At 40.9% G+C, this 15715-nt stretch overlaps 1 protein-coding gene across 1 annotated transcript in view; it reads left to right on the top strand.

Moving 5' to 3' along the window:
• Positions 1-15715, top strand: part of DLGAP2 (DLG associated protein 2) — a 1086744-nt gene that overhangs the window by 741433 nt on the left and 329596 nt on the right. Inside the window, exon 3 of the mRNA XM_033938644.1 lies at positions 3583-4652. Within this exon, the coding sequence (XP_033794535.1) occupies positions 3651-4652 (1002 nt within the window). The 5' untranslated portion in view covers positions 3583-3650. The remainder of the gene's footprint in view (positions 1-3582; positions 4653-15715) is intronic.

Here is a 15715-nt window from a genome sequence, read left to right as displayed (position 1 = left end):
TAACAGTAACACTCTTTAGCTTAAGGCAAATCTATGCACTTCAGTTTAAAGTGACAGCTGTCGAGAATGTAAATCCAATTACCCGTTAATCAGTTCTGTGGCCTGATAAACAAATACAGTGCTTACTTAGAGCTGTATCATATAAATGTCAGCATTTCAAACTGTGAATGCCTATGGCAAAGGCCCTATTTAAATGTTGCCTCTTGTGTGTCGGTTAGCATCAGGTACACTTATAGGGATTTGCTTATGCATGAAGTAGTTGTCTTGGTAGTTGCTCCAGGGTGTAGACAGAGTATGCATGTTGCTGCATTGAGATTGGGGAGCTTGAAAGCATCAGCACTACACAGTTTCCTAGTAGTCCTGTATATATCCTTGCATTTTTCTTCTTACATAAGAACATAAGCATTGCCATACTGGAACAGAGCAATGGTCAATCAAGCCATGTATCCTGTTTCCAACAGTGGCCAATCTAGGTCACAAGTACCTGGCAATATACCAAATAATACAACAGATTTTATGCAACTTATCGTAGAAAAAAAAAGTAGTGGATTTTCACATCTATCTTCATAATGGTTTGTGGATGTTTCTGGTAGGAAATTATCCAAACCTTTTTTTTTTTTTTAAAAATCCTGCTAAGCTAATTGTTTTTACCACATGCTCTGGGAATGAAGTTCAGAAATTAATTATAAGTTGAGTGAAGAAATATTTTCTCTGGTTTGTATTAAATTTACTACTTAATACCTTCATTGAATGCCCCCTAGTCCTTGTATTTTTGGAAAGAGTAAACAAGCAATTCTTCATTTACCATTTCCACTCAATTGTAGACTTCTTTCATATCTCCCCTCATCTGTCTCTTCTACAAGCTGAAGAGCTCTAGCCTTTTTAACCTTCCCTCTTAGGGAAGTCATCCTACCTCTTATATCATTTTTGTTGTCCTTCGCTGTGCCTTTTCTAATTCTGCTATTCTGAGATGCGGTGAACAAAATTGCACACAAAATTACACCATGGAGCAATATTTACTCAGTTTTTGAAAAAATTTATACAGACTCCCCTGTAATGCTAGGATCAAATTTCAGCTTTTCGTTTTGATCTTCAAAATTCTTTATGGTTTGGTACCTGCTTATCTAGAAGACATTGCCCAATTATACCAACCGAAGAAGGCTCTTAGATTCTTAAATGATGTTCTTAAAATGTTCAATTATGGCAGAAAAAATGTCTAGGTCATAAGCCGACCCTAGTTCCACCCTCACCATGTCTCTTACTTGCCCGTTGAGGTTTGGTGAGAAAAATTGCCATCTACACCTTTATGATACTGTTTAGACGTCTTTTTTGAAAATGAGCCCCATTAATAAAAACATAATTGTAATACTGGGATAGACCGAAGGTCTATCTAGCACAGCATCCTGTTTTCAACAGTGGCTAATCCAGGTCTCAAGTGGATCCCAAGTAGTAAAATTGATTTTATTCTGCTTATCCTAGAAATAAGCAGTGAATTTTCCCAAGCCATCTCAATAATGGCCTATGGATTTCTCTTTTAGGAAATTATCCAAACGCTTTTAAAAACTTTACTATGCTGATTTCACCACATTCTCCAGCAACAAATTCCAGAGCTTAATTACACATTGCGTGAAGAATATTTTCTCCGGTCTGTTTTAAATTTAATAATTAGTAGCTTCATCACATGCCCCCTAGTCCTAGTATTTTTGGAAAGAGTAAACAAGCGATTAACGTCTACCACTCACTATTTTATAGACCTTAATCATCTCACCCTTGAGCTGTCTTTTCTCCAAGCTAAAGAGCCCTAGCCACTTTAGCTTTCTGCATAGTGAGGTCATCCCATCCCTTTTTTTATTTTTGTATATAAATTGAATAATTACAATATCCAGTAATACAAAAGAAAAAAAGAATCTCATAAACAATACATAAACAATCATACATAATTCCTTTTTAAGCCCACATAAATGGGGAGACATGATGATACAATTTCACAAACAAATTATAAGAAAAGATAAAGGAAATAATTATTGATTCACCCTTGTGATTCTTAGATCATTCCTTACTTTTAAAGGGATTCTTAATTTTTCCTTCCTCTTATTTCTCAGCAGTGAAACTTAAAGAAAAATTTAACTCATTTCTGTTCTCGAACAATTAAAAATTGTTGTAATTGAATGGGATCCCTGTTGCCTCTGCCTAAGACCGGCCCTGTTGGCTTGCATCTGATTGGGCCTGAACTTCCAGGCATCAGCTCTGCTGTGTTTGGGGACAGAAGTTCCGGTTCAATCAGCTACTGGAAAAAAAACACATTTTCTAAAAATAAATAAATAAATAAATTTTTATAGTTGTGCTTTGTAACTAAGTACAAAAGTACAGCTGATTTGCAATGAGTTACAAGTAAAATGTATGACAAAAACGTAACTTGTTACAAGTAAAAGTACTGCAAATTGTATTTAAGTACTGTAATGAAGCACTTCATTACTGCATGTCTGTGTGAGAAAATAAGATGTCTTCGGTAGCTAATGAGCTAAATTATCAAGATAAATGGAGTAAACATTTATTTTAAAGTCATCTCCATAAGTTAGATAACATAGAGGATCATGATAAAAATAATCAAGAACATGTCATTTAAACTTGAAAAAATTAAACTTGAAAATACTCAGCAATTTTTACACGCTTACAAACGTAACACATTCTTGCTGATCAGACATTTTGGGGTCTTTTTACAAAGGTGCGGTAGGGGTTTAACGCGCGGAATACCACACGTTAAACCGCCTGCTGTGCTAGTCGCTAATGCCACCATTGACGAGGCGTTAGTTTTTTGGTTAGCGCATGATCAAATGTCCGACGCGCTAACCCCCATAGCGCGCCTTGATAAAAGGAGCCCTTTATGTTTTGCTTTAAAAATAGATTTACATTATGTTAATTATATAAGCCATATGCAACTCTGTATTACACTGTTGTTATTACATTTTGAGCCTTTAAATAATTACATTACATTAGTGATTTCTATTCCGCCATAACTTTGCGGTTCAAGGCGAATTACATAAGAGTTGTCATGAAGTTACAAGATATATAGGTGGAATACATAAGAATTGTCGAGAAATTAAGGTAATACATGTTGGGTAATTAGAACATTTTAGATTTAATAGGAGTAGACAGTGTGGTAGGTGGAGCTTGGGAAGGAACTGGTTGTGTTAGATGAGTTTCTATATTTAGGTACTTTTCACTGTAAATGTGGGGAGTGGATAACTTACTATTAAATTCACATTCCTTCTCTTCATTCTAGTTGACTTTATGGGCTCCTTTTACGAAGCTGCGTTAGGGCATTAACGTGCGTAATAGCGCACGCTACAATTCCGCGTGCGCTGGACGCTAACACCAGCTTTGAGCTGGCATTAGTTCTAGCTGCGTAGCACGGGGTTAGCGCACCTTCGTAAGAGGAGCCCTATATGTCCTGATATAAAAAAACACGAGCAATGTATCTGTCCCTATTGGTCGAGTGCCTTCTTCTTATACTACACTGCCATTTATAAAATTAAGGTGATTTTTAAACTGTTTAATGATATTTGGTTTTTCTTTTATCAGACCAGCAGTACTCATGGTCACCTTCCCAGCATTTCGATGAAGAAAGATACTCTCCTGCCCTAAGGAACATGAAAGGATTATCCGGTAGTCGCAATCAAGCGCAGCTGTGCTCAGGTCATACTTGTGGCTTGGCATCTTCGGAGGATTGTGAGCACACCCATGACCACATCCACCATGGGCAGGAGCCTAGGCAATCATATTTACTCAGTCCAACTGAGAGCTGCCAAATGGACCACCACCGGTGCTCTCCTCGGAGCTCCATTCATTCAGAATGTATGATGATGCCTGTGATGATGAGTGATCACATGTCAAGTAGCACTTTTCCCAGGATGCACTACAGTACGCATTACGACACGAGAGATGACTGTGTGGTGTCGCATACTAGCAGTAAGATAAACCGAATTCCCGCAAATCTTTTAGATCAGTTTGAGAAGCAACTTCCTCTGCACAGGGATGGATTTCACACATTGCAATATCAGAGGACCTCTGCGGCGACAGAACAGCGCAACGAGAGCCCGGGGAGAATACGTCACCTTGTTCATTCTGTCCAGAAACTTTTTACCAAATCGCACTCCTTGGAAGGTTCATCCAAAAGCAATGTCAATGGTACTAAAGGGGAAAGTCGTGGGGAGGAGCACCATCACAGTCATCATTCCAAACACAGCAAAAGGAGTAAAAGCAAAGAGCGGAAACCAGATAGTAAGCATAAAACTGGGATGACTGGTTGGTGGAGCTCTGATGACAATCTGGACAGTGATAGCACTTATCGAACACCTAGCGTAATGAACAGGCATCATGTAGATCATATTTCCCACTGCTATCCTGAAGCTCTTCAGGGACACTTTGGAGACCTGTCTCTAAAGACTTCCAAAAGTAACAATGATGTGAAATGTTCAGCTTGTGAAGGGCTTTCAATGACCCCTGAAGGTAAATACATGAAAAGGAGTTCCTGGTCTACGCTTACAGTAAGCCAGGCTAAAGAAGCCTATCGCAAGTCATCACTTAACTTGGATAAGCCTTTGATACATCAGGAATTGAAACCTTCTCTGAGACCGTGCCATTACCTTCAGGTAAGAATTTATTATTCACTATAGTCTGCAAGGTTTGAAATAATATTTTACGTATGTATCAAAAGAGTTTCAAATGTGGTTTTGTGAATATAATGCATAATTACTGAAGAAAAATGTAATAAGATTGTCTTATGTAAGATTCATTTCCTCCTTTCTACTCTTCCATTAGGCAATATTTCTTTATTCAAGTATTGAAGGCAATTCTATAAATGTAGGCATGTGTAAGTGCAGAGGAAAGCAGATTCCATAAAGTAGTGTAAAAGTACATTAGCATAGTACTGTATGAGAGTGACAAACAAACCAAAACTGCAGATATGTACAACGATATAGGCAAAATTTATTGTGACAACCAAAGTATATTTAAAAACCTTTTTACCAAACAAGGGACCCAACACGGTCCGTGTTTCGGACAACCTTCATCAGGGGTCCATGGTAGAAAAGGGAAAAAAACATATGTCACAAAAAATTATGTTGAAAAATACCATAAAAACAAACAGATAATGTGTCACGCCAAGAGTCACTAAATATTGTAAAATCTCGCTTGTTTGGTAAAAAGGTTTTTAAATATACTTTGGTTGTCACAATAAATTTTGCCTATATCGTTGTACATATCTGCAGTTTTGGTTTGTTTGTTCCTGGTTGGTTTTTTCACTGCAGACAAGGTTGGACCCCCTTTTTCCTCTTGGTTCTGTTACTGTATGAGAGTGAACATATGAGTGGAGCACGGGTGAGACATAGGCATGCTTTCCATTTACACAGAGAATACTGTCAGTTAAGTGCATGGTGTGTTTCATTTAGATGCACCCATTTACACCTGCCATTGACTTGGCATAAATGAGTACACTTAACTGTAGGTGCATCAATGTGGGTTTATGCAGATAGGTGAGTACAGATGTTATAGAATAAGGGCTTCTTAATAAAACACTGGGGCACCTACCAAGGGGTGCCTAGTTATATAATTGCTGCCTTAGGACTAGATTCAGTAAATGATGTTCAAAATTCAGTGCTGAAAAAAATCCACACGGAGTGCTGTTCTATAAATAGAGCTCCGAATTGGCCACTATTAATAGAATAGCACTTGGGACCAATTTCTGCCGCAAACTTTGGGCATGAGGATTTGCACCAACTGAAACCTGATGCAAATCCCGGTGCATAATTTAGGTGCAGATCCCCAGTATTCAATCACACCCTGCTCATCTTAGGTGAACACCCCTGGCCCATCTTTGGCCACACCTACTTTTGAGTTGTGCATTAAAATATTTGCGTGAAAACCTTTATAGTTTGGAGAGGCATAATAAAAAAAAACGTCTAAGTCCCCTTTTGGCCTAAGGCCTTAAACGTTGAAAATAGAAGCATGGAAAATGTCCATTATCAAAAAAACATCCGAAAGGAGTTTTTTTTTTATAATGGCCTGCCTCTACGTTCAGCTGTTTAAACACCCAGACCACCACTATGTCTACACTAACAACATATAATCAACCTAAAAACAGCCTAACTCCCAAATTCCCAAAACAAGAGCTTTTAAGCGAAGGAGGAGCCAGTCCTTAACCTAAAAGCTGGATTCTGTAACTGGTGTCTGTCAAAGACAACACCGGTTACAGAATCCCCCCACACACACACACACACAACGATCAGGGCAAGAGGGATCCCAAGCCCTCTTGCCCCGGTGACCCCCCCCCCCCAATGTCCCCGGCGACTCCCCAACTTTCCCCGACAGCATCGGGGCAAGAGGGAGCCCAAGCCCTCTTGCCCCGATGATCCCCAACCCCCCCTTCCTCCCCGCCAATTACGATGGGGTCAGGAGGGAGTCCAGGCCCTCCTGGCCACAACCCCCCCCTACAAGATCAGGCAGGAGGGAGCCCAACTCCTCCTGCCCAGGCGAACCTACTACCCCCACCCCCACTAAAATATGGGCAGGAGGGATCCCAGGCCCTACTGCCCTCGACGCAAACCTCCCCCCCCCGGCCGACCTCTCAATCTCCCCCACCCCCAATCCCTCCCCGTACTTTTAAATCATTGGCTGGATGGATGGGTGCCAAGCCCGGCCGCCGATAGGCCAGCCATCCGTTGAATGGCTGGCCTTAGGGCCTGATTGGCCCAGGCATCTCAAACCCCGCCCTCAGGTGGGGCCTGAGGCGCCTGGGCCAACCGGAAAAGGCCCAGTAGGCTTAGGACCCTCCTGTGGGCAGGGCCTTAGGCACATGGGCCCAACCCGGCCCTACACTAGAAGGCATAAATTGAGGTTGCGGGAGGGAGTAAACTAAACTAAACTAAACTAAGACTTACCCCCTCTTTTACTAAGGTGCGCTAATCAAATTAGCGAGTGCTAAATACTAATGCATCCATAGACTAACATGCACACGTTAGCGTTTAGCATGCACTAAATCGATTATCGTGTGCTAATCAGTTAGCGCACCATAGTAAAAGAGGGCCTTAGTCTTGTATACCGAATCAGCACCTAAAAGGAGCTTGACTCGGTTAACAGAAATTAAGTAAAAATAAGAAAAATACAAAAAATAATTCAGATATATCATTTTGCTACTCTGGAATGAGAAACTAAGTATCGTTGAAATAATAATGTTTTCATAGATTTCCGAAAACCTTGAAAAGAGGTAATCATTCTAACTGAAACAGGAATATTATTCCAAATCTCAGTTATCCTGAATGAGAAAGATTGACGCAATTTGCCAACAGACTTTTTACCTTTCAATGAAGGAAAAGAAAGTTTAAATTTGTGCTAATTTCACGAATCAGACAATTGCATAGCATTCATAGACAATGAAACAAAGTATAGAAAGGTAGCATATATGAGTTTAAATGTTATACATGCACATTTAAATTGTATACTATAAAATACCGGAAGCCAATGGAGTCCTTCAAACAATGGAGAGACATGATCAAATTTTCTTTTTTCCGAAAATTAATTTGGCTACAGTAGGCTGTATAAGTTGAAGCCATTGCAAATTATATTTGCTCAGGCCTAAATAAACTGAATTACAATAATCCAGTTGGGCCAAAATAATTGACTGTACCAATACTGCAAAGTGCTGCTGATTAAATAAAGCTCTAACTTTCCTCAACATATGCTATATAAAGAAACTTTTCTTCATCAAGGAATTTATCTGATCCTGAAATGACAATGTAGAGTCCAAGATAATACCCAGAATCTTAGAGGAGAATTAAATTGGCAAAGATATACCAGAATTCAAAGTAACAGAGTTCAGACGTTGTTCCAGTTTTGGACCGATCCATTGAAATCTGGTTTTAGCAGGATTAAGTTTCATTTGTATTGAAGTAGCTCAAACTTGAAGTTTGGTAACACAGTGGTCAACAAACTACCCCCTCCCCCTCTTTTACTAAGGTGTGTTATGCTTTTTAGCGTGCGGTAAATATTAGCCCATGCTAATCAAAGGCTAAATGCTAACATGTGCATGTTATCCTATGAATGCGTTAGTGGTTAGCGCACATGTTGATTTAGCATGCGCTAAACACGCATTAAAACACTTAGCACACCTTTGTAAAAGAAGGCCTAAGTAAATCTGAGTCTAATTCAAGAAGAATGAAAATATATGCGTTTAAATAAATAAGATTTCTGAGGTTGATAAACTGAGATTCCTTAATAAAGTCATATAAACATTAAACAATATTGGAGATAGCAAAGATCCCTGTGGAACTCCGCAAGTAGGCTTCCTTGAGATAGATGTTTTACCATTTACATTACGAAACCAAAAAGAACTGATCCCAAAGAATCCACAGATAAAAGAATCCAAGGAAAACCAAAAAGCACTGTGGAATGACGACGTTCCTAAAATGGACTTTCAGTGTACTAGGTCTCTCAGGTTCATATGTGGATCATTTTATTTATATGTGGATTGTTTTATTGTACTTTTGGAACTTTTATATTTTTAATAAAGTCCATTTTAGGAACATCATCATTCCACAGTGTTTTTTGGTTTTCCTTACCATTTACATTAATCATATAGGAATGAAGTGCAAGAAATTTACCAAACCATTCTAAGACTTAGGGCTCCTTTTATGAAGGTGTGCTAGCGGTTTTAGCGCATGCTACACGCTAATGCCTCCATAGAGCTGGCGTTAGTATTTTCCGTGTAGCGCAGGTTAGAGCATGTGGCATTGTAGCGGATGCTAAAAACGCTAGTGCAGCTTTGTAAAAGGAGCCCTTAATGACCAAGCCCAATCCCTCCATACCAGTCATGTCAAACTCTGGCCCGCAGGCCAAATCTGGCCCATGGTGTTATAAAATTTGGCCCGCCAGACAAATACAAAATTTAACTTAAGTTGGCCCGCCAGCAGACAGGTACAAGCGTCCGTAACGAGCCCTGCAGTTTTTCTTCTCGGGTATCCCGTCACCTCTAACGCAACATCTTTCCCTCAGCTGCGACACGCCCCTCCGATGCCGCTTCCTGTTTCTGGTGGGGCAGGGCCGAGGGAAAACTGTGGGGCTGGTCACAAGCGTCTTGCAAGATAAGTTTGAAGGTGGAACGGGTTGGTGAGTTGGAGCATGAGGGAGAGATCCCATAGCGTAGCTGGGCTTGAGAGAGTTACCACTACCAGGTAGCAGGTTGTGTATGTGTTTTTGAGTGCGTCTTCTGCTTTGCTTCTTACTGCACTTTGAGACTTAGGGCGGTTTTGACCTCGTTGACGTCCCCATGTCAAGATTATTTGAGAGCTTCCTGGAGGATAAGTGCAGGACTGTGGACAGGGAATAGAGGGAGAAACATGCTGGACAAGGGAGAAGTTTCTGATTGCCAATTGCAGGTGAAGAGGAGTGCTTGGGTGTGGGAGAATGTGAGGGTAATCGAATACAATACGTGTGAACTAGGACCTAAAAGAGAGAGGAAAAGTCTTTTTTATTTATTTTGTTTACATCACAGAGCCGGCGTGGGGTTGGAGAGGTTGTAACTCTATACTTCTACTAAGACTAAGGGGTTATTTTATTAAGGTGCGCATTTAGCGTGCGCTAAATCAGTAAAGACCCCTATGTATCTTAATAAAAAATTTGGCCCACGACTTAGCCTATGTTGTAGATTTCGGCCCCTTATGTGATTTAGTTTGACACCCCTGCTCTATACAAATGAAGTAAAATGTCATGATTAACCACATCAAAAGCTGCAGATAAATCAAATTGTAACAGAATTCCATATTTATTTTGTGATAACAAATGTTGAATTCTCGAGATTAATGAAAGCAAAAGAGTTTCAGTACTAAAGTCAGAATGAAACCCATGTTGAAATGGAAGAAGTATCGAAAACTTTTCCAAGTAGTTTGAGAGTTGGCCAGAAAAAATCATTTCCATCAGTTTTGTTTACAAGGGTATATTAGCAATAGGGCAATAATGTGAAGGGACAGTTTGATCTAGTTTGTTACCCTTCAACAATGGCGTTAGGACAATATGTCCTATGTCTGATGAAAAATATCCTTTATCAAGGGAATGATTCAATAAAGCAGTCAGTCAAGAAATAGCCTGTGGAGTAATGCTTTCAAAAATATAAGAAGGAAAAGGATCAAGTATACATCTACATAGTAGGATATTCTTTTTCATGGAGAGGATGGTGGATGCCTAGAATGTCCTCCCAAGGGAAGTGGAGGAGAAGAAAACAGTGACAGAATTCAAACAGGCGTAGGATAAAGATAGAGGATATCTAATTAGAAAATGAATGGTATAAATTAAAGAACTAAAGCCAGTACTGGGCAGACTTGATGGTCTGTTGCATGGTCTGTGTCCCATATATGGTGATTTGGTGTAGGATGGGCTGGGGAGGCCATTAATGGGAACTCCAATAACTTAGAACTTGAGGACATTACTGGTCTAGATTTTATGGTAGGCATCATGCAAATAATGGGATGGTTGATAGGCTGGGGTGAGCTTAGATGGCAACTCCAACATTTGGAACCTAGGTGGACTTTATGGTCTATGGCCCAGAAATACTTTAGGAAAAAAAAAAAACAGGTTAATTTAATTATGCATTTATAAAGTATATAACTAATAGGCAGACTGGATGGACTGTTCAGGTCTTTATCTGCTATCATTTACTATGTTACAATGTTAAAAAGAACAGGCCCAAGAATCAAACCTTGAGTCACACCACTGGTAACATCCATTTCCTCAGCACAATCTCTATTGACCACTACCTCCTGTCACCTTCTACTCAACCAGTTCCTGACCCAGTCATCACTTTGGAGCCCATAACAAACATGACAACGAAAACGACAGCAGAAATAGCACAAGTGCAATTGCTCATTTCCAGATAATACATTACAATCTTAACGATGATCAGTAGTAAAGATATTAAGGAAATATAAGATTCCAGCCGGCCACCTCTGTCCAATTTTGTACTTGCAATAACTCTCAAAATCCCCAAACTAGTCAACATACACCTTCATCCAGACATTCTAATCACGCTGTCCACGCATGCACACACACTCCACCGGAGACATCACTCTCTCCAAACAGATAGAACCCATACTGCTAGAACACCAGAATGACAATGAGTGGGAGGAAACCAAACAAGGACCCACCTCCCATGAAGGTAGAGAGTGCCCCAAGGATATATCAGAGAGCAGGGAGATAGGGGAAATCAAGCAGCAATGGGAACCAGGGCAAGTGGCGGTAACAGCAAACAGCTCTAGAAACTTGCAAGCTGTAAAATACAACTATGGTATGCAAGCATTACTGTCCATAAACCCCTTCCATAAAGCACAATAAGATTTCCAGACATCCTGAGGACGAGACGAATAGGGATTCAGTTCATAGCGTGCTTGCCGCTATATCAAGGCACATAGAATAAGATGGAGCCTCCTCAGAGATCCAATATTTCAAAATGAGTTTTTTCCCCCCAAGAGGATAGCATGCAGAACAAATTTCTGAGAAGACATATCCAGTCCTTGGTGTGCCATTTCCTGTACATCCCCAGGACCAGACCAAGGTAGAGCACCCTGCATCACTCCAGCCAAACAACATTGTACAAAATCCCAAAGAGTTAATCCCTCCATTTGCCCCAATTACATTAAATAGATTGTGAGCCCACCGGAAGAGACGGAAAAATGCTCAAGTAGCTGAATAAATTCATGTAAACCGTTCTGAGCTCCCTTGGGAGAACGGTATAGAAAATTGCAGTGGTGTACCTAGCATAAGTGACACCGGGGCCCATCATTTTTTGACACCCCCCCATCTATATGAAAAATATGATTTTTAGTAACAATCTACATATCGCACAACAAGAGTGTACCTACGAAAAGGCAGCATCTTAAACACTGCAGTGAGCACTAGCACACCAGCACATACATTGTAAAACTAAACAAGCCAGATCCTGTACAGTCAATTGATCCTGTACAGTCAATGCTATCAGAAAGCCATGTCCCTTTCATACACACAGACAGATACACCCTTGCCCAATATGGAATAATCACAAACTAAAAATAGAAATATGTAGACAAAATTAAACTGAACCGCCAAGAAACCAGACCATGCATACAATGCAACACTACAACACCACAAAACAGTAATACATGTCCTCTAATACTGTGCAAAATATAAAGACAGTAGATGTAAATTTGAAAAAAACTGATACATAACAATCACCACTTTACAAATTAACAAATAAAAATAAAACAAATAATGAGAAATAAGAAAATACCATTTTATTGGACTAATCCCCGTAAGCTCGGTCCCCATCCCCGCAAACCACCTGATTCCATCCACACAAGCCTTGAATTGTTTTATATTGAACTTATTATATTAAAGTATAAAAAGAAACAATATTCTGCACAATTGTCAATTTATAAATCAGTGTCTTCTCCCCACTCTCTCTTCCCCATTTCCCTTCAGCGTCCTCAGTCCACTCTCTCTTCACTTTCCTTCATCGCTCGCACATAAAAACAAGAAAGTAATTTTATATCATTTTCATTCTATTCATTCATAGAAATTAAAGTCTAAATAATGCCAGTCACATAACAAAACATGATTTTACAAAAATAATTCCCTGCACAGTCAAGCCTGCAAGGATTACTAGATGTCTTTCAGCAGCTCCCCTCCCTCCCTCCCCCTTACCTTCGTGGCCAAGTCAAAATGATCTACCAACAATAAAATTTTAAAAACACAAAGCACACTGCACGCAGAGAAAATGTTAATTATCATTTATATTCCGTGGGTTTTCAAAGAGGTCAAGGCAGATGACTTTATGCAATGTCACCTCAGTAACAACTATACAAAAATAGACAAATATACCCCCTTCCTTTTTACTAAACCGCAATAGCGGTTTTTAGCGCAGGGAGCTGCGCTGAATGCCCCAAGCTGCTCTCAACACTCATAGGCTCCCTGCGCTAAAAACCACTATTATATTTAAGTAAAAGGGGGCCATAGTGCAAAATATAGACAGCATATATAAATTCTTAAAACGGACACATTTTGATCACTAAATCTATATATATAAAATCGGATGTATGTATGTATGTGCCGCGATCACGCAAAAACGGCTTGACCGATTTGAACGAAACTTGGTATGCAGATCCCTCACTACCCGGGATGATATGTTCTGGGGGTCTCGCGGCCCACCTGCACACGTGGGCGGAGCTACAAACAGATAATCGGATTTCACCCATTCATGTCAATGGAAAAAATGTAAAACAGCTGCCAACGCAAAAACGGCTTGCCCGATTTGAACGAAACTTGGTATGCCGATCCCTCACTACCTGGGGTGATATGTTCTGGGGGTCTCACGGCCCACCTGCACATGTGGGCGGAGCTACTAACATAAAATCAGATTTCACCCATTCATGTCAATGGAAAAAATGTAAAACAGCTGCCAACGCAAACACGGCTTGCCCGATTTGAACGAAACTTGGTATGCAGATCCCTCACTACCTGGGGTGATATGTTCTGGGGGTATCGCGGCCAACCTGCACACCTGGGCGGAGCTACAAACAGAAAATCAGATTTCACCCATTCATGTCAAAGGAAAAAATGTAAAAACTGCCTCCGCAAAACCGGCTTGCCCGATTTGAACGAAACTTGGTATGCGGATCCCTCACTACCCGGGATGATATGTTCTGGGGGTCTCGCGGCCCAACTGCACACGTGGGCGGAGCTACAAACATAACTTCAGATTTCACCCATTCAAGTCAATGGGAAAAATGTAAAAAGCTGTGGGACCGATTTGAACTAAACTTGGTATGCTGATCCCTCACTACCTGGGGTGATATGTTCTGGGGGTCTCGCGGCCCACCTGCACACATGGGCGGAGCTACAAACAGAAAATCAGATTTCACCCATTCATGTCAATGGAAAAAAATGTAAAAAACTGCCATTCTCACAGTAATTCCAACTACCTGGGGTGATATGTTCTGGGGGTCTCGCGGCCCTCCTGCACATATGGGCGGAGCTACAAACAGAAAATCGGATTTCACCCATTCATGTCAATGGAAAAAATGTAAAACGCTGTGGGACCGATTTGAACGAAAATTGGTATGCAGATCCCTCACTACCGGGGGTGATATGTTCTGGGGGTCTTGCGGCCCACATGCACACGTGGGCGGAGCTACAAACAGAAAATCAGATTTCACCTATTCAAGTCAATGGAAAAAATGTAAGAAGCTGTGGGACCGATTTGAACGAAATTTGGTATGCAGATCCCTCACTACCTGGGGTGATATGTTCTGGGGGTCTCGCAGCCCACCTGCACACGTGGGCGGAGCTACAAACAGAAAATCAGATTTCACCCATTCAAGTCATTGGAAAAAATGTACAAAGCTGTGTGACCGATTTGAACGAAACTTGGTATGCAGATCCCTCACTACCTGGGGTGATATGTTCTGGGGGTCTCGTGGCCCACCTGCACACATGGGCGGAGCTACAAACAGAAAATCTGATTTCACCCATTCATGTCAATGGAAAAAAATGTAAAAAAACTGCCATTCTCACAGTAATTCCAACTACCTGGGGTGATATGTTCTGGGGGTCTCGTGGCCCACCTGCACACGTGGGCGGAGCTACAAACAGAAAATCAGATTTCACCCATTCAAGTCAATGGAAAAAATGTAAGAAGCTGTGGGACCGATTTGAACGAAACTTGGTATGCAGATCCCTCACTACCTGGGGTGATATGTTCTGGGGGTCTCGCGGCCCACCTGCACACGTGGGAAGGGTGGGTTCACCCAAGAATGTATATGTTCTTGCTCCTGGAGGTGAAACTAAAAATGTTGTTTATAATCAATTTTTGTGTTAGTTGAATTGTATTCATTTTGTCAAATATTTCACATTATACTTTGAATATTTTACTTTTTATAAAGCTGTAACAAAATTTTTTCATTCACCACTATAAAGTATCTTTATTTAAATCCATTTACAGTGTTATTGCTATAATTAAATACCTGTGCAACGCCGGGGCATCAGCTAGTTGAAAATAAAATCATTTTTCCTACCTTTGTTTGGTAATTTTATCAGTCTCTGGTTGCACTTTATTCTTCTGACTGTGCATCCAATATTTCTTCCCTTCTTTCAGCCTCCTGTATGCTTCCTCTCCTCCAGACCTCATTCCCTCCCCCAACTTTTTCTTTCTTTCATCCTGCCCCCTTCTTTCTTTCTCTCTCCATGCCCCCTTTCTTTCTGTATGTCTGTCCTTCTCTCTCTCTTCGTGCCCCATTTCTTTCTTTGTTTCACCCTACCCCTTCTTTCTTTCTCTCTCCATGCCCTCTTTCTTTTTCTCTGTCTGTCTTTCTCTCTCTCTCTCCATGCCCCATTTTTTTCTTTTTCTTTGTTTTACCCTTCCCCCTTTCTTTCTGGCTCCCTGTCCTCCCTCCCAGTTTCTTTCTTTCTCCCTCCCCTCCCCTATGTCACCGCCATTGGGAAAATGCTGCCACTGCCGCTGGGGAATAGGCTGCCACTGCCTCCATCGGAAACAGGCCGGCTCCGAGTTTGCCCTGCTTCTCTTCTCCGCAGGGCCGACCAATTCTTTGCTGCCCGACTCCAATTCTAAAGTCAGAGAGGACGTTCCAGGCCAGCCAGATAGCGATTGGCTGGCCCAGAACGTCCTCTCCGACGTCAG

Source organism: Geotrypetes seraphini, chromosome 3, assembly GCF_902459505.1.
Source record: "Geotrypetes seraphini chromosome 3, aGeoSer1.1, whole genome shotgun sequence".
Taxonomy (NCBI): domain Eukaryota; kingdom Metazoa; phylum Chordata; class Amphibia; order Gymnophiona; family Dermophiidae; genus Geotrypetes; species Geotrypetes seraphini.
The sequence above is the reverse complement of the archived record's forward strand: the minus strand, read 5'-3'. Positions and strand labels throughout refer to the sequence as shown.